This window comes from Tauraco erythrolophus, chromosome W, assembly GCF_009769465.1.
Source record: "Tauraco erythrolophus isolate bTauEry1 chromosome W, bTauEry1.pri, whole genome shotgun sequence".
Taxonomy (NCBI): domain Eukaryota; kingdom Metazoa; phylum Chordata; class Aves; order Musophagiformes; family Musophagidae; genus Tauraco; species Tauraco erythrolophus.
The window spans coordinates 16,743,309-16,762,156 of record NC_141497.1 but is presented as its reverse complement, the minus strand read 5'-3'; the positions used below and the strand labels follow the sequence as shown (position 1 = coordinate 16,762,156).

General features: G+C 46.0%; 2 protein-coding genes across 2 annotated transcripts in view; one reads left to right on the top strand and one right to left on the bottom strand.

Moving 5' to 3' along the window:
- LOC147526239 (arrestin domain-containing protein 3-like) overlaps positions 1-18,848 on the top strand; it is a gene marked incomplete at its 5' end in the record, with an annotated part of 635,121 nt that overhangs the window by 551,805 nt on the left and 64,468 nt on the right. The window lies entirely within an intron of this gene.
- On the bottom strand, positions 8,862-13,642 carry LOC147526241 (uncharacterized). Its single transcript, XM_086630274.1, has 3 exons — positions 13,528-13,642; positions 11,751-12,049; positions 8,862-9,542 (listed from the first exon to the last, which is right to left on the bottom strand). The coding sequence occupies exons 1-3, from the start codon at positions 13,640-13,642 to the stop codon at positions 8,862-8,864; spliced, it is 1,095 nt and encodes a 364-aa protein (XP_086486400.1).

Sequence of the window (18,848 nt, the reverse complement as noted above, 5' to 3'; positions counted from 1 at the left end):
TCCAGGTCTGGGTTCATTGTCACCATATACCTCCGTCAGTGTGGATCTGCACAGAATTTAAAGTGCACAGCAGTTACCCTCTGCAGGTCCTTGAAGATCTACGAAGATTAAAGACCCAAATCTTGCTAACCAAGTGGATATTCATATGGATTTTTTTGTATATGTATTGATAAGGAAGGGGACCTTCTTACATAATTTGGATATGGCATTATGGTGTTTTCTCATTTTTTTTTAAATACAAATGATGTATTTTGTATAAAATGTATTTTGTATACAATGAATGGGCTAGGTTCACCCATTCCAGGCTTGTTGGAGATGGATAAAACATTTTGGTTTGCTGGTGTAACCCACCCCACCCCCCACCTCCCCTGCATTATATATGATCTACAGACAGTGTAGCCCTAACTTGCCTTCCTCTCTCAGTAGAATTGCTGTCTCTTGCCAAGCCATTTTTGGACACATGACTTCAGAATAACATGGCTGCTGTCATGATGTGGGATGTGTTCTAAGCATTTCATGCGAGTAGGCTATTAGGAAGATTCATAGATTTCTAGGTTGGAAAAGACCTTAGAGATCATCCAGTCCAACCGTCCCTAATCCCCATTAAACCATATCCCTAAGTAGTTCATCCACCCTATTCTTAAACACATCCAGGGATGGGGACTCAACCACCTCCCTGGGCAGCCTATTCCAGTGGCTGACAACCCTTTCAGAGAAGAAATACTTTCTAACATCCAACCTGAATCTCCCCTGACTAAGCTTATACCCATTTCCTCTTGTTCTATCACCCATCACTAATGTAAAGAGCCCTTCCCCTACCTCCCCACCATCCCTTCTCAAGTATTTGTAGGCTGTAATCAGGTCTCCCCTCAGCCTCCTCTTCTCCAGGCTAAACAGCCATAACTCCCTCAGCCTCTCCTCATAAGTTTTATTTTCCAGCCCCTTGACCAGTTTAGTCGCCCTTCTTTGGACTCGCTCCAGGAGCTCAATATCTCTCTTAAAGCGAGGGGCCCAAAACTGGACACAATATTCCAGGTGCGGCCTCACCAGTGCCGAGTACAGGGGCAGGATCACTTCTCTATTCCTGCTGGTTACACTATTCTTGATACATGCCAGTATCCCATTGGCCTTTTTGGCCACCTGGGCACACTGCTGGCTCATATCCAAGCCGGTAGTCAACCAACACCCCCAGGTCCTTCTCCGCCAGGCAGCTCTCCAGCCACTCTTCCCCGAGCCTATAGCGATGCTTGGGGTTTTTATACCCCAAGTGAAGGACTCTGCACTTGGCCTTATTAAAGCTCATGCCATTGGCCTCAGCCCAACGATCCAGTCTGTTCAAATCCCTCTGAAGGGCCTCCCTACCCTCGAGCAGGGAGGCCCTTCAGAGGAATTTGAACAGACTGGATCATTGGGTCATTTCATTTGTGAGCTAGCTTGTAGTATATTAGAGCTGAGCACTATGCAGACTGTTGGAATCCTGATCATATTTCATACTGGGCAAGTAGACAGCTCTTTCCAGTTTCTGGATTATAGTCTGGTGGAAAATGCAGTGAATGGTAACCCTGCTTCTCAGACATATTTGATGTGTTGAGAACAGCACTGATAAATCTAAGTTTCACTGCAACAGTGGCACAGCAGCAATTCAGAGCAATTTCTAGGGCTGCAGGCATAGTTCAGACTTCTTGGATGTTTTTCTAAACACATAGAACTGAGTCCATTGAAATTTCTGGGAAACTTGGATTTCTATGCAATGCAAAAATCCACAATCTTTGAAGCTCTCTAATTTGCATATATTGATATGCTGCTGTTCTGAGTTAATTAAAAGATATCCTGAATGATCAGATGTACTGATTTACATGAACGTGACCCAGTTTTCAAGACTAGTTAGTAGTATAAGGACAGCTTTTATCCAAGATAAGAAGTAACAAGTGCCCCCTCCTCCAAGCAATCATGTGTACCATTTGCCCTGGAGGTCACGCCCCCTCTTCTAGTCATGTGGTCTGTTGCGATTGGGTGGCAGGACCAGTTGCCCCTTCCAGTTTACCCATAAGTATGTCAGACCAGGAAGTCCCTTCTCCCTACATACACAGGGGATCGCAATTTTTTTTTTTTCAGATGCCATTTTATGGCAGGGAGCTGCCATTTTGTTAAACATCAAAACCCATGTCTTTTCATACTGCTCTGTGATTGACTGACAGCCATTTCTTGAGATCGTCATACCCACGTGTTCTCAGGCAGCCCTGTGATTGGCTGTCAGGACCTGCCACCCCTTTCTGTTACAGAAGCAAGTCAGAAAAGGAAGCCCCCTCTCATTACAGGCAGGGAGGATGTCGCTTTTGACAGCGTCATTCCCCGTGTGTTTTCGTAGTGGTTTGTGATTGGCTGAGGGCTGTTTTTGACACTGTCATACCTACGTGTTCTCAGTTCTCCCTCTGATTGGTCACCTCCTTCCTTTGGATCAGGAAACGATCAGATATAAAAATATATACTTTTATGTACAATGTTTATGATATATACATATATAAAAATATATATAAAGGAGTGTACGAATATCTATAAATATGTATTTTATTTATGTATACATAGTTACATTATTTTTTACATATCCTTATATATGTACATATGTATCTATAGATAGATATATATGTTTATAAGGATATAGCGCGATTGGCTGTTGCTGTCAGATGACCCGGACATCAAGTGTCCCTGATAGTCCACCAGAGCCATGGCATCACTTACGATCCTGTGTTTGCCATCAGTGATCGGGTGAGTCACCGCGTGGGTGCATTGATGCTCATCTTTCTTACTGCCTCAATAAAGTTTGGGTTATAATGTGTTGTCAGACTCCATTACTGTTTGGACCACGCTAATTAGCATAGTTGCCAGGATGGAGTCTTTCCAATACCTGCTGGAGACTTTAGGAAAGGAACAAGGTTGGAGCTCTCCCCGATGGGTAGAGGATTGGATCTGAGATAATTGGACGAACCACCAGGCTATCAGGGATGAATTTGAACAGTGGCACGAGGCCAGCCATTGCAAACAGGGTAAGGGCAAAGGTGCCTTGATTGACCTCCTGAGCTGTGCCCTAGATGCTGCCCGGGCTTAAATTACCGGGCTGTGTAGCACCCTTGAACGGGAGGAAGAAGCTAAGCAAGAGGACGAGAGGGATGCAGCAGAACGGCGATCCAACTGCCTGGCCTCTCAAACACACATATCAACATAGGAGCGTAAGTAAGCCTCCTTGGCCCAGTGGGGACCAGTTCCCTCAAAGCCTGGCGCGATCGTCCTGTTACAACAGCCCAAGTTAGGGTCGCCATCTACCAAGACAATGATAATGATGATAACTGGGATGGGGACGTTTTTGCCCTCCATATTCATAGAATCATAGAATCGTAGAACGGTTTGGGTTGGAAGGGACCTCAAAGATCATCTAGTTCCAACCCCCCTGCCGTGGGCAGGGACACCCTCCACTACACCAGGTCGCTCAAAGCCTCATCCAACCTGGCCTTGAACACTTCCAGGGACGTGGCAGCCAAAACTTCTCTGGGAAACCTGGTCCAGTGCCTCACCACCCTCAGAGTAAAAACTTCTTGCTTATATCCAATGTAAATCTCCCCTCTTTCAGTTTAAAGCCATTGCCCCTTGTCCTATCACTACATGCCCTTGTAAAAAGTCCCTCTCCAGCTTTCCTGTAGGCCCCCTTTAGGTACTGGAAGGCTGCAATAAGAGCACCCCGGAGCCTTCTCTTCTCCAGGCTGAACAGCCCCAACTCTCTCAGCCTGTCTTCATAGCAGAGGTGCTCCAGCCCTCGGATCATCTTCGTGGCCCTCCTCTGGACTCGCTCCAGCAGCTCCATGTCCTTCTCGTGTTGGGGACTCTAGAGCTGAACGCAGTATTCCAGGTGGGGTCTCGCGAGAGCAGAGTAGAGGGGCAGAATCACCTCCCTCGACCTGCTGGCCACACTTCTTTTGATGCAGCCCAGGATATGGTTGTCTTTCTGGGCTGCCAGCGCACATTGCCGGCTCACGTTGAGCTTCTCATCCACCAGCACTCCCAAGTCCTTTTCCTCAGGGCTGCTCTCAATCCATTCTCCGCCCAGCCTGTACTTGGGATTGGGATTGCCCCAACCCATGTGCAGGACCGTGCACTTGGCCTTGTTGAACTTCATGAGGTTCTCACAGGCCCACCTCTCCAGCCTGTCAAGGTCCCTCTGGATGGCATCCCTTCCCTCCAGCGTGTCCACAACACCACACAGCTTGGTGTCGTCAGCAAACTTGCCGAGGGTGCACTCGATCCCACTATCCATGTCTCCAACAAAGATGTTAAGTAGCATGGGCCCCAGTACTGACCCCTGAGGAACACCACTCGTCACTGGCCTCCACTGGGACATTGAACTGTTGACTGCAACTCTTTGAGTGTGACCATCCAGTCAGTTCCTTATTGACTGAGTGGTCCATCCGTCAAATCCATGTCAGTCCAATTTAGAGACAAGGATGTCGTGCGGGACAGTGTCAAATGCTTTGTACAAGTCCAGGTAGATGATGTCAGTTGCTCTTCCCTTATCCATCAAAGCTGTAACCTCATCGTAGAAGGTCACCAAATTAGTCAGGCAGGATTTGCCCTTAGTGAAGCCATGTTGGCTGTCACCAATCACCTCCTTATTTTCCATGTGCCTTAGCATAGTTGCCAGGAGGATCTGCTCCATGATCTTGCCGGGCACAGAGGTGAGACTGACTGGCCTGTAGTTCCCTGGGTCTTCTTTTTTCCCCTTTTTAAAGATGGGGGCTATGTTTCCCCTTTTCCAGTCAGTGGGAACTTCACCAGACTGCCATAACTTCTCAAATATGATGGATAGCAGCTTAGCAACTTCATCTGCCAGTTCCCTCAGGACCCGCAGATGCACCTCATCAGGTCCCATGGACTTGTGCACCTTCAGGTTCTTTAGATGGTCTCGGACCTGATCTTCTCCTACACTGGGCAGTTCTTCATTCTCCCAGTCCTTGCCTTTGCCTTCTGTGACTTGGGCTGTGCAGCTGGAGCTCTTGCCAGTGAAGACTGAGGCAAAGAAGTCATTGAGTACCTCAGCCTTCACCATATCCCAGGTAGCCAGGTCCGCCGTTTCCTTCCGGAGAGGGCCCACATTTTCCCTAGTCCTCCTTTTATCACTGACATATCTATAGAAGTTTTTCTTGTTGCCCTTGATGTCCCTGGCCAGATTTAACTCTATCAGGGCTTTGGCTTTCCTAACCTGATCTCTGGTTGCTCGGACAATTGCTCTGTATTCTTCCCAGGCTTCCTGTCCTTGCTTCCACCCTTTGTAGACTTCCTTTTGTGTCCGAGTTTGTCCAGGAGCTCCTTGTTCATCCATGCAGGCCTCCTGGTGTTCCTACCTGACTTTCTCTTTGTTGGGATGCACCGCTCCTGAGCTTGGAGGAGGTGATCCTTGAATATTAGCCAGCTTTCTTGGGCCCCTCTTCCCTCCAGGGCTTCATCCCATTGTACTCTACCAAGGAGATCCCTGAAGAGGCTGAAGTCTGCTCTCCTGAAATCCAGGGTAGTGAGCTTGCTGAGCGTCCTCCTTGCTTCCCTAAGTATCTTGAATTCCACCATTTCATGATCACCGCAGCCAAGGCTGCCCTTGAGCATCACATTCCCCACCAGCCCCTCTTTGTTGGTGAGAACAAGGTCCAGCAAAGCACCTCTCCTCATTAGTTCCTCTACCGCTTGGAGAAGGAAGTTATCATCCATGCATTCCAGGAACCTCCTGGATTGCCTATGCCCTGCTGTGTTGTCCCTCCAACAGATATTGGAGTGGTTGAAGTCCCCCATGAGTACCAGGGCTCGTGAACGTGAGGCTGCTCCTATCTGTCCTGTAGAGGGCCTCATCCACTCGGTCCTCCTGGTCAGGTGGTCTGTAGCAGACCTCCATTCCCCTCCACTCTCCTTATATCTTTTGTATTTGGTTTATGTGGTAAGGTTTTGGTAGTGGGGTGGGCTGCAGGGGTGGCTTCTGTGAGAAGACACCATGTCAGACAGAGCCATTTTCAGCCGGCTCCAAGACGGACCTGCTGCTGGCCAAAGCTGAGCCAATCAGTGACATTGGTAGCGCATCTGTGATAACACAGTTAAGAAAGGGTAAAAAAAATGCTGCGCAGCAGCTGTGAGAGGAAGGAGTGAGAATATGTGAGAGAAACAGCTATGTACGTATGTCCACACCGCCACTTCTGTTAAAGATATTTACTACGCTTCTGGGGAGGTGGGAAGCTTTGGGGGTATAAACCCCCTTTTCGAAGGTGCTAAAAGGAGAATTGCTGTTCTGACCAGATGCCAAGCGGCAACCCGGCTTGCAAGCCAAAATGCTTACAGCTTAAACCAAGTGGCAAGAAAGCACTTCAAAGGAAACTGTCCCACACGACATCCTTGTCTCTAAACAGGAGAGACATGGATTTGACGGATGGACCACTCGGTGGATAAGGAATTGGCTGGATGGTCACACTCAAAGAGTTGCGGTCAACGGTTCAATGTCCCAGTGGAGGCCAGTGACGAGTGGTGTTCCTCAGGGGTCAGTACCGGGGCCGGTGCTATTTAACATCTTTGTTGGTGACATGGACAGTGGGATCGAGTGCACCCTCAGCAAGTTTGCTGACGACACCAAGCTGTGTGGTGTTGTGGACACACTGGAGGGAAGGGATGCCATCCAGAGGGACCTTGACGGGCTGGAGAGGTGGGCCTGTGAGAACCTCACGAAGTTCAACAAGGCCAAGTGCAAGGTCCTGCACGTGAGTTGGGGCAATCCCAAGCACAAGTACAGGCTGGACAGAGAATGGATTGAGAAAGAAGGGTGGCCAGCAGGTTGAGGGAGGTGATTCTGCCCCTCTGCTCTCGTGAGACCCCCACCTGGAATACTGCGTTCAGCTCTGGATTCCCCAACACAAGAAGGACATGGAGCTGCCGGAGTGAGTCCAGAGGAGGGCCACGAAGATGATCCGAGGGCTGGAGCACCTCTGCTATGAAGACAGGCTGAGAGAGTTGGGACTGTTCAGCCTGGTGACACGTGGAAACAGACTCTACAACTCCTGGAGAGTTATAAAGCAGGTATGTTTATTCCAGCGCCGGGTGCAAGGGGGATCTCTCCACCACAAGCCTGCACACTGTGCCATGAAACAGGCAATTATTTATCACGCATAATCATACATAATTGTCATGGTTTGATGTGGAGGGGGGGGTGGTTCTGGTGGCAGGAGAGGGGTTTTGCTCCCTGCGACCTCCCCGGTTTTGGAACCGGGTTAGGCTTAGTTCTGGCCACCAGATCAGACTGCCATCCCCCTCGGGGTTGAGCCAATAGGGCGCCTCTGCGAATTGCCCTATTTAAGTCAGGACAAAGGAACCGGAAAAGGTGCTTTGCCCAGGATCGAGCAGAGAAGGGAGGAGGGCACTGCCCCCGCTTCCTGGCTCCCGGCCGGGCGGCTGCCTGTGTCGGGCCGGCGCCGCCCACGGAGAATGGCGGCGGTGGAGCCAGCTGGGGAACTCGGGGGCACCCCACTCCCGGGGTGCCCACTGGGCTGAGTTCACCTGGAGAGGACTGAGATCTGAGAGAAACGGCCGCATCGACAGCAGGTCAGTGAGGATGGAGCGGGAGGAGGTGTGCCGGAGCCGAGTTTCCCCTGCGGCTGGTGGTGAGATAGCAGGCGGCCCCCCTGCAACCAGGACGGCCTCGGTGGAGCAGAGACCCACTCGCAGCCCGTGGGGAGAAGATGCCTGAGCCTGAGGATGGTCGTGTTGGGATGCACGACAAGGCAGAGAGGCATCTGGAGTCTGCGTGACGACCCACGCCGGAGCGAGTGGCTACAGCTCCCTAAGTATCCGAGACTGTGGTAAAGCCCACACCGGAGCAATCTGTGGGGAAGGATTGTTTCCAGTGGGCTGGACTCACGCTGGAGAAGTTTGTGGATTTTTCCTCGTGGGTAGGGGATCCATTGGAGCAGGGGAAAAGGGTGTAAGGACTCCTCCTCCTTTAAGAAAGAAGCAGCAGTAACAGCACGGAATGAACTGACCTGCACTCCCCCAGTCCCTGCCCCCTGTGCTGCTGGGGGGAGGAGGTAGAGCTGGGAGGAAAAGGAAAGGGGGGGGGGAAGGTGTCGGTTTTAAGATCTGGTTTTGTTTCTTTCTGTCCTCTCGAGTAATCGGTTTTGTTTCCCTTTGTCCTTCTAAGTAATCATTAATAAACTGTTTTGCTTTGAGAAAGCCCTGTCTGTTTTGCCCAGGACCATGGTTGGTGGGTGCTCCCTCTGTTCTTGTCTCAACCCTCAGTCCCTTTGGTTTTTTTTTTCTCTCCTCTCTACTTTACCGGAGAAGGAGAGACTGTGTGAGTTTTAGTTGCTGGATCAGCCTAAAACCACGACAATAATCATTAGTATAGGCTGGATTATTACAATTAATTCTAAGAATAGGTGTTGCTTATGGAGATTCATTCCAGGAACTCATTATCATCCGATCTTGCCCTCATCGCATGCACACTGCCATCTGGCTGTCGTCCATTGGGGTCTTTTGGAGGAAGGCTCGTAGTCATCTTTGCCGTGCACTTTTCACCTTAGCTCAATTGGTCGTGTTCCTATCCACTATCCACGATACTGGCTTCAACAGCCCCAAATTAATCCATTTCACCTCTCTTTGATCTGTGGTCTCACATCCAGTCACAGTCTCTGGTTGGTAAGAAAGCTGGGAAGAAACCCTTAAACCAGGCTGTTCTGTATTCAGTGTCCCAGGTCATATAAGATTTAGGTACTTTCTGTGCTCATCATGTATTATACAACATTTTGTATCAATTTGCTCCCTTTTCTATATCCTTGCAAATTCTTTTGCTATATGGCACCATTCCTTTCAAGAGTCTCCAGACTCTTGAAAGTCTCCAGAACTTTCTCCAGACTGGCAAGAGTCTCCAGACTCTTGCCAGTCTCCAGATTCTGCCTTAGCTTATGTTTTTTCCATTCCTCATACGTACCACCAGTTTGTTTACACATCCATATGATGCATTGCAACATACAGCAAACTAATAATCCTAATATGATTATCATAATGCATGCAATAAAGAGCTGCTTCAACCATGCAAAGTTTGGCAACCAAGAGGTAAGCTTTTCCCATAAATCAGAGAAACCCCATGAAGTATCATCTTGAGCTACTCGGTGTAGAATTTGATTCTTCTCCCATAATTTCTGTAAATCCATCTCAATCCGCTTTTCCTGATTAATGTAAGCACAACAGCTCTGATTAATGACCGTACATAAACCCCCTTCCTTTGCGAACAAGAGATCCAGTCCTAAACGGTTTTGTAAGACTACTTTACTAAGGGAACTTACTTCTTCCTGCAATCCCTGCAATGCATCAAGCGTAAGATTTTCCATTTGCTCTATTGTTGCCGAGATGTTAACAATTGCTTTCTCTAATTCGCTCACGCCTAGGGATGGGATTAACCACTTTACAAAACTATGAAAGCCTGTCAGCCTCTCAACCAAGGGGTTTAATCCTCTCTTACTTAGCTTTACCTATGAAAAAGCTCTGCCAAATCCCAAAGGTGGGTGAGTAGAATTAAAAATGGTACTTTCAGGCATTAAGAACCCACCCAAGCAATGACCTTTCCAATCCTGAGGTAAAACTTTTCTGGCTCTCCCATCCCCACATAGCCACCACCATCCTGGTCCCAAATTGCAGGTCTAGGTTGCCCAAGTGACTCCTGTAATATTTGGATCCATACAATTAGCTAGAGTGTAGTTAAACAATAGCGATGTAAGGTTGAAGGTACTCACGAACTCTGGGGATTCACAATGTGGTTCCTTTCCATTGGCATATGCGCTAAAGACATTTGTCGTATCATTTAAGCATCTAGAGTAAATAATTATTCGCCCTGAATTATCCCAGGAAACTAAATCAAATTTGGGTCCCTTTTCTCGTGTTCCATTTCCATGTTTACAGGTTGCATATCGAACTGAGCCAGTTTTATACTCTCCCTTTGGTATTACTATATTTTTGATCCAATTACTGTTTGCTATCCCATAAAATGGAATCCCCTTCCTATTTCAAGGTAAACCAGTACAAACCCAACAATCTGACACATTAACCCAATAGGAGATATTAGTAGTCAATTGCACAAACATGTTCTGATCCCATGCCTCTCCTTGATTTAGACTGAATCCAAAAATGCTGACAGTAATTATTGTCCATCCTTTTGTTGGATCTGGAGCTTCAGTGGTCTGGTAGGTGTCGATTCCCATCGCGGTCTAGGAGCCTTCTTCACTCTGGTGTGATGTATCCACGATGCTTGCTCCTTAATTTTAACTGCTGTGTGGGTGGTTAGCAACACCTGGAACGGACCTTCCCACCCTGGTTCCAGAGGTGAACCTGAAAGAGATCTAACGTACACATAATCACCAGGTTCAATATTGTGCACAGACCCATCAAGACCTCAGGCTCTAGTTCCCAAAACCGGCTTCTCTATTTCTCGAAGCTGCTTTTGCAAACTTATTACATAGTCAGTTAGTATCTCATCCCCGACTTGAGGTGATGTTCCCACCTGTACAATGTAGGATCTCCCATACACTATTTCAAAAGAACTTAGCCCTTCCTTGGTTCTGGGCTTAGTTCTGATTCTCGGGAGTGCTAAAGGCAATGATTGGGGCCAAGATAAACCAGCTTCCTGTCCTAATTTTACAATTTGCAGCTTAATCAGGTGATTCATCTTTTCCACTTGATCACTTGATTGAGGATTATATGGGGTGTGAAGTTGCCAATCTATTCCCAAAAGCTTACTAACTTGTTGAACAACCTTTGCAATGAAGTGTGGCCCCCGATCTGATGAGATTACCTCAGGAACCCCAAATCTCGGTATGATTTCTTGCAACAATGCTTTTGTTACCTCCCTAGCTTTATTGGTTCGGCAAGGGAACGCTTCCGGCCATCCAGAAAAGGTGTCTGTTAAGACCAACCCCCCTTTTCTTGGGAGTTCTGAGAAATCAATTTGCCACTGTTGTCCTGGATAATTCCCTTTCCCTATTTGGCCGGGCCGAGCTTTAGTTCCTGTTTTAGGATTATTCTGCAAACAAACCTCGCACTGCTGTGTTACTTGTTTAATAGTGGTATTACAGGTTTCGGGCAAATATCAGCCTGCTCAGATATTTATACAGGGTCTCTGTTCCCCAATGGGATTTTCTATGCTCTGCCATAACTACGGCCTATAGCAATGCAAGGGGTATTATTATTTTACCTTGTGGAGTTTTTGCCCACTTATCCTCTCCTATCTTCCCTTCTAGGTCTTCAATTAATTTCTGATCTTCTTTAGAGTACCTGGGTTCACAATCAATTTGTATTTTGCCGTCTGGGACCAAAGATTGCACTCCTAGATCGCTTTCCTCAGCCGCCCTTTTGGCCTCTCGGTCCGCCATGGAGTTGCCCAATTCCCGAGCGGTGTTTCCTTTCTGATGAGCTTTACAATGCATAATATCCACCTTTTCGGGCAGTTGCACCCCTTCCAGGAGCTTAAGAATGTCTTCAGCATGTTTTATATGTTTCCCTTGGGTAGATAGGAGTCCTCTCTCTTTCCATACAGCTCCATGAGCATGGACTACCCCAAAGGCGTATTTGGAGTCTGTCCAGATGTTAATTTTCTTGCCTTTAGCTAATTCCAATGCTCGGGTCAAGGCTATTATTTCTGCTTTTTGTGCCGATTTATTCGGGGCAAGGGCTTTGGACTCTATTACCTGATCTGCAGTGGTTACCGCGTATCCTGCCTTGCGGACGCCTTGTCGAACAAAGCTGCTTCCGTCCGTGTACCAGGAATCTTTGTCATCTTCCAGCGGCTCCTCTTTCAGATCAGGTCGGCTGGAGTAGACTGCTTCAATCATTTCCAAGCAATCATGTGACACTGGTTCCCCCGTTGTCCTGCTGAGAAAAGATGCTGGATTGACAATGTTAGTAACCACTATTTCCACATCATCCTGTTCCACCAGGACAGCCTGATATTTGAGGAACCTTTGTGGCGAGATGTTGCTGTATGTCGCTGTTGAGACGGACACGACATACACAGGTTCAAGTAGTATTCATTTATTATATAAATAATTCCATCTAACTCTTGCAGGTTCCAGCACACTTTTATACTAATTCTAACAGTGCACGCGACATAAGCAATTAGGTGATTGGTTAACTACAGCTGTTCACGCGCCTTAGCCTAATACATGATTGGTGATCACGCGCTCTATATAATCCAAGCCAAATTCATTACATCAGACAATTAGTGCAAAAACACAGTCCAGTTTCTTATCTTACAGTTCCTCCTTATCTTACGGTTCCCTGGCTCTCCCAGCACCTGCAAGTTGTTTTCCATTTCTTCTGTTCAGGGAGTTTTCAGATCTGCAGGGGTATACAGCAATCTCTCCAAGGTCAGTTTCTTCATCTTCTGTCCTGGGATCCACAGACCAGCCGCAGTTTCCCACAGCGAGAGCCAGTGCCCTCCCTTCACCTTCAATACTGCTGATAAAGTATGAGACACCAGTACTGTAAGCTTTTGTCCCAGCGTAAACTTACGTGCTTCTTGGATGTTCAGCACCACTGCTGCTACTGCCCTCAGGCAGCTAGGCCAACCTTTACTTACTTCATCAAGTTGCTTGGAAAAGTATGCCACTGTCCTCCGATATGATCCCAGATTTTGAGCCAAGATTCCTAGGGCTATTCCCTGCTTCTCATAAGAGAACAGCCCGAAGGGCTTAGTAGTGTTTGGTAATCCCAAAGCAGGGGCTTCCATCAGCTTTTTCTTTACCTGATGAAATGCTTTATCCGCTTCCTCTTTCCAGGTGAGGATTTTTGAATTAGATTTCAACAGTTCATAAAGCGGTTTTACCAGGAGTCCGTAGTTGTATATCCATAGGCGACACCATCCCGTCATTCCTAGGAACATACGGAGTTCTTTGGCTGTCTGCGGTCGAAGGGTCTGACAGATAGCCTCCTTCCTCGCCGTCCCGAGGGTCTGTTGGCCCGCAGTTATCTTGTATCCGAGGTAAACCACTTGCTGTTGAGCTATTTGGGCTTTCTGTGGAGACACTCGATATGCATTAAATCCAAGGAAATTCAGCAAGCTAACTGTCCATACTATACACAGTTCTTTCGTGTCGGTGGCTATCAACAGATCATCTACATATTGCAATATTACCCCAGCTCCGTGTGGTCGTTCCCATTGTTCCAAGTCTTTTGCTAATTGATTTCCAAAAAGAGCGGGGCTATTCTTAAACCCCTATGGTAACACAGTCCATGTTAGTTGTGTCTTTCTCCCAGAGTCTGGGTTTTCCCATTCAAATGCAAACAGCAACCGGCTTTCTGGGCTCAAGGGTAGGCAAAAGAAGGCATCTTTCAGGTCCAATACGGTAAACCAAGCCAATTCAGGTACTAACTTAGTTAATAATGCATAGGGGATTGCTACAACAGGACGCAGATCTTCAACAATTCTATTAATGGCTCTGAGATCTTGCACTATTCGATAACTACCGTCCGGCTTCTTGACGGGTAGAATGGGAGTGTTATATTCCGATTCACACTCCGTTAACAATCCATATTTGATGAACCGGTCAATAATTGGTCGGATTCCTTCCCTATCTTCCATCCTAAGGGGATATTGCCTAATTCTTACCAGTTGTGCCCCCAGTTTGAGTCTAACTACTATCAGGGAAGCACTTTTCGCTTTTCCTGGCATTTCTGAGGCCCATACCCCTGGATACACTTGGTTCTGGATTTCCTCAGATACCCCTGAACTGACAGGAGTATCTATGAGGGCCAGACTCAAGAGTTCAATTAACTGATCATTTCCCATTCGAAGTTCCACTTTTCCTTTCTCAATTGTTCCAATAAGTCTTGCCCCAACAGAGGCTTTGGTGAATTTGGCATATATAAAAATTTATGTATTCCCAATTTAAATTCAAGAGGTTTTAAAAAGTACGCCTTTTCACTTTGGCCAGTAGCTCCCCTTACCGTTACAAAATTGTCAACTACAGGTGTCAAAGCTTGATTTAAAACTGAGAATGTTGCTCCAGTGTCGACCAAAAATTCCATAGTCTGTTGTTGTTTCCCTAGCTCTAATATAACCAGTGGATCCGCTAGGGTAGATTCCCCGGGTCCCCTGCGGAGAAGGGATTTGGAGATGTTCTGAGACGACTCAATATGAGTTAGCTGCAAGAAGTCTCGTTTATTGCGCAGTTCTTATTGCTTATATAGACAGTTTTTGCCAATAATCCTGAGACCACACCTTTTCTACACCATTATTGGATGATACATACGCTTGTCATATTTAACAGCTTATTTCAAACAGACACCCGCCTAGCGAAGCTCTGCCCTAAGCAAACACTACTCCCTTATCATACTGCATAGTTTTCTTATCCTTTACTTCAAGGGCATTCTGCCCTTGAGGCCTAACTTTCAAGCTCCAGTCCTTATTTACACAGGGTTTTCTTCGTGCAGTCTCTTTCAAGATCCACACTCCAACAATTCCCCCTTTCTTTTCTTGCACGAAGAAAACCCTGCGCACAAGGCTGGCAACCCCAGTTACTAGCATATTGTTTTGGTACAGCCTTGCAAAAGCAGTTTCTAGCATACTACTTCCCTTTCCGAGGGCTTTACTATTTCCACTATACCCAAGATTCCGCTGAGCAGGAGGGTGTCAATCAGCAGGGTCATCGCGGAGAAGGGAGGCAGGCACGGCACCTTCAGGGCGTCCCCTGTTTATCCACACAGTGTGCTCTGCAGCCTCCTTCAGCTCCGCTCTGAGCCATCCCCTTTACACCCTCAACAGAGTCTATGAAAAAGATACTGACTGGGCGTTGCTGCACGCATGGCCAGTGCGTGCAACAAGGCCGCCAGGTATGTGCTCTGCTGGCCAACAGCGGTTTTTGCAGATCGCAACATGTTGTTCAACAACAACCCTCCCAGCTTCCTTTTTCAAAGTTACGTGCTCACAACTAAGTCCAGTTTGTAATTCTTTGTCATTAATTTGGTGCCAGTTAATTCTTCTCCTTCCAGTAGCTCCCTTCTGATTGGAAAAGACGCACAAAGCATATATACAAGCAATATATACAAGCAACTTTCACACACGTAATATACTAAATCATAAGAAACATAAAGACAGTTTACATACCAATATGCAATCTTCTATTACAATTCTTTTGAACCATTTTTCTCATTCTGCGTCTCTGTCATCCCTGTTTGATCTGTCAAATCTTGGATCCCTTTTTCTCTATCTCACTTCACTGGAATTTTACACAATTTACACAATTTACACAATTTACACATGCTTTTCTTCGTGCAGTCTCTCCAATGATCCATGTCCATTGGCTATAAGCCAAGCTCCAACGATTCCCCCTTTCTTTTCTTGCACAAAGAAAGCCCTGTGCACGAGACTGGAAATAGCTTGCTGAATAAGTTTCCATAGAATTCCTAAGCCAAGTAATAATAAGAGTATTATGATGAGCCATCGCAAGCCTTCTTTTACTAGGCTTAACAGCCATGGTGACAGGTTGCCAAACAAGCCTTTTAACCAGGAGTCGAACCAACTATCCTCTACCACAATTTTCCTTGAATGTTCCTTAAGCCATTGCAATTGTTTGTGGATGGACTCACTATGGTCACTTAGATTAAAACAACACATGCCTTCAAATTCTTCACAGCCGTGTCCTTGAGCTAGAAGCAAAAAATCAATAGCCGCACGATTCTGTAAAATAGCGTGCCTAAGGCTATTTTGGTCTAATAGTAATTGTTCTAAGATTGTTTTAACGTTAAATGAGTTCATTCAATAACAGCTTGTCCCGTAGGCGAATGAGGGATACTGGTAGTGTGAGTCACTCCCCAATCCTGTAAAAGGGTACTATACCGGACCACTGTCTGTCCCGATTTTCTTCGGTACTCCCATGGTTTTCTCCAGTGCGAGCAGTAGCAACAACAAAGGCAGAAAACATATCAACAGTTACATGCACATATTTAGATCGATGAAATGACTGAATATAAGTAATATCAGTTTGCCATAATTCATTGACACATGAAACTCTTGGATTTACTCCTGCTGGAGTATTTGAAGGCACATACGTTGACAGTCAGGGCAGGCGTGTACAATCTGCTGAGCTTGATCTGCTGTCGAGAGCATCATCTACCACCCATTGACAAACTGTAGGACTATTCATCATTCCTTGAAGCAGTACAATCCAATGATATTGTTGCGTGGGTCGTTCATTGTTAAGCACTGGAACTGAAAAGGCAAATCTAGGACAATCGTTAGGGTGTAAATAAATAAAAAGTAAAAAAGAAAAAAAAAACTCAATCTTTTAAATCAGTCACCATCAAATACAAACATTCTGGAATCATAGCAGGATTTGGTACACCCGGTTGTAATGCACCCATTGGTGAAATGATTGCATTAATAGCTCTTAAATCTTTTAACATAAATCTCCATTTTCCTGATTTCTTTGGGATAACAAATATTGGAGTATTCTATGGGCTAGTGGAGGGAATTATATGTCCTAATTTGAGCTGTTCATCGACTAATTTTTGAGCCCACTCCAGCCACTCACCTTTTAATGGCCACTGATCGACCCAGACCGGCTTGCCAGTCAACCAGGCCAGCTTGAGTCGGGGCTGGACATCAGTGACCTGTGCTAAAAATTTGAGGTTAGCCTCACATTCCAGTGATTCAACAAATCCCGACCTCATAATGTGCATGGGACATCAAGAACATATGGTTTCAAAATAGCTTGTTTGTTACCTGGGCCTACTACTAACAAGGACTGTGCACTCTGCTGTGGGATCTGTGTTCCACCTACTCTGATCACAGCTGCCAGGGCTTGTATCAGAGGCCAAGAGGGCGGCCAGTCAGAATTTTTTCACTATAGATACATCAGCCCCTGTGTCAACTAGGCCAGAAAAAGCCTTCCCATTAATGATTACTGTTAGAAGAGGTTGTGCAGCTGTGGCTTTCTGTGTCCAATTTTTTTTTTTTTTTTTTTTTGTGATAGCAGAGTGACCTTTATTATTGTTATGCAGGCAGCTTTATAGATTATTACTCTGGCCACGATGTGTCCACGCGCCCCTCACCCAGCTGTGATTGGTTACAAACAATAGTGCACACACCTATTTTAACTTTACTATTGACTATGCCTAAAAAGGAGCTATTTTTCACCTGCTAAACTAAACATCATTTTCTCACACACTCTATATCATCTTCCCATACTCCCCATGTCAGCTTCTCACACTCCCTGCACCAGCTGTTCACACTCCCTTTTCTTTCTCATCCTCTTTATCGGTGTTTTCCAGCTTCTTCAATAACACAGGCTTAAATGATCAAGGCCGGGCCCCAACGGTAACTGTGTGTATGATTCCACAATTCCCCTTTTTTGTTTTTCTATGACCATTACTTGATGAACCGTACTTTGTACCATCCGTTGGAAGCATGACAATAGGCAGGGGAAGAATTAGTAACATAATTCCTGCCGTTACTACGATACCAACCATCTTGTAATTCATTCACCTGGTCCTTCAATTTCTGTATCGTTTCATGAATAGATTCTGAGTGATGAGACAAATTCATACAACACATTCCTTCTAGTATCTCACAACCATGCCCATGCATTAGCAATAAAAAATCTATGGTAGCTCAATTTTGCACTGTAGCATGTCTAAAGCGGAAGCTGCAGCATTAGTTTGTTTCACAAGCCAACAACCCAACTTATTCAGTGTACTTAACGCCTGTGTCTCTCCAACTCCTGGTGCAAATATTGAAGCTGCAATGATTTTAGCTGGTTCCCAAAATTCTGCTCTGGAATCACACTAGCTATCATAAGCATGCGCGCTGCACCTATTCCGGGGGTGTCTATGACTTAGGTTCATGGTGGTGTTAGTTAATACATTCTTAAAGTCCCTATAGTACATAGATCTCCCCTTATATGCGAAGGAATACCCTGCTAAGCTCTATTATAGCCCTGCAGAAGCAGTTACTAGCATTTTGGTGTGCATTTGTTTTGTTTTTTTTTTTTTTTCTCAGAATCAATTATCCTTGGGAGTACAAACAATCCTAATTTTGTGGTGGATGATCGTCCCAGCAATAGTGCACATAATCCTCGTGATATAAGACCAAAGACACCAGTAGGAATTAAATGCACCAACATGTCAGTGATTACTGTTGACCAAAACATTTAGCTGCCAATATCTCTGCTTTATAGTGTTCCCAGCCCACATTCTGACACACCTTTACTAAATCTGCAATCGTTTTTGCCCGATTTCTGATAGGATCAAGAGCTCGTTGGCAGTCTGTGTTAGCATTTTCAATGGCTAACTGGAATACCAACACATCTGCAGTAGCTGGATTTTCTGTTTATCTCTGAACTGCCATTTGTAGCTGATCAAGGAAATGCTCATAAGGTTCCTGTGCTCCCTGCCGAATGGAAGCAAAGGAAGCCTCCCCTGTCCCAAAAATCAGGGACACGTCTTAATGCTCTCGTAGCCAATTCAGTCAGTTGTTGGAAAGCCACTTGCTGTAACCCTGCCTATGCCTGATTTTGACGTGTGACATTTTATCCATCCCAAAATATTTAGCTCTCGATTTAAGAAATTTAACACCTATAACACTATTGTTTCATTGGGAGATTTCCCCATCATTCCCTCTTCTTGTTTTAAAAGCATATTCTCCAAAGTACCATGTGCATGTTCTATGATCGGTTGCCCAGTAGGATTGTAAGGAATACCAGTAACATGCTCAATACCTTATGATGACAAAAATTCATATGTCTGATAAGAAGTGTATGCCAAAGTTCCTGCGAGCGTAAACCACGAGG

Excerpts from the sequence above, each read along its gene's own strand:
- LOC147526241 (XM_086630274.1), bottom strand. The coding sequence starts at position 13,642 with ATGGAAGATAGGGAAGGAATCCGACCAATTATTGACCGGTTCATCAAA. Across the intron at positions 12,050-13,527 it reads ACCCGTCAAGAAGCCGGACG|CGACATACAGCAACATCTCG; the intron begins GTAGTTATCGAA and ends CCGTCTCAACAG. Across the intron at positions 9,543-11,750 it reads CGGTAACCACTGCAGATCAG|GTAAAGCTAAGTAAGAGAGG; the intron begins GTAATAGAGTCC and ends GCTTTTTCATAG.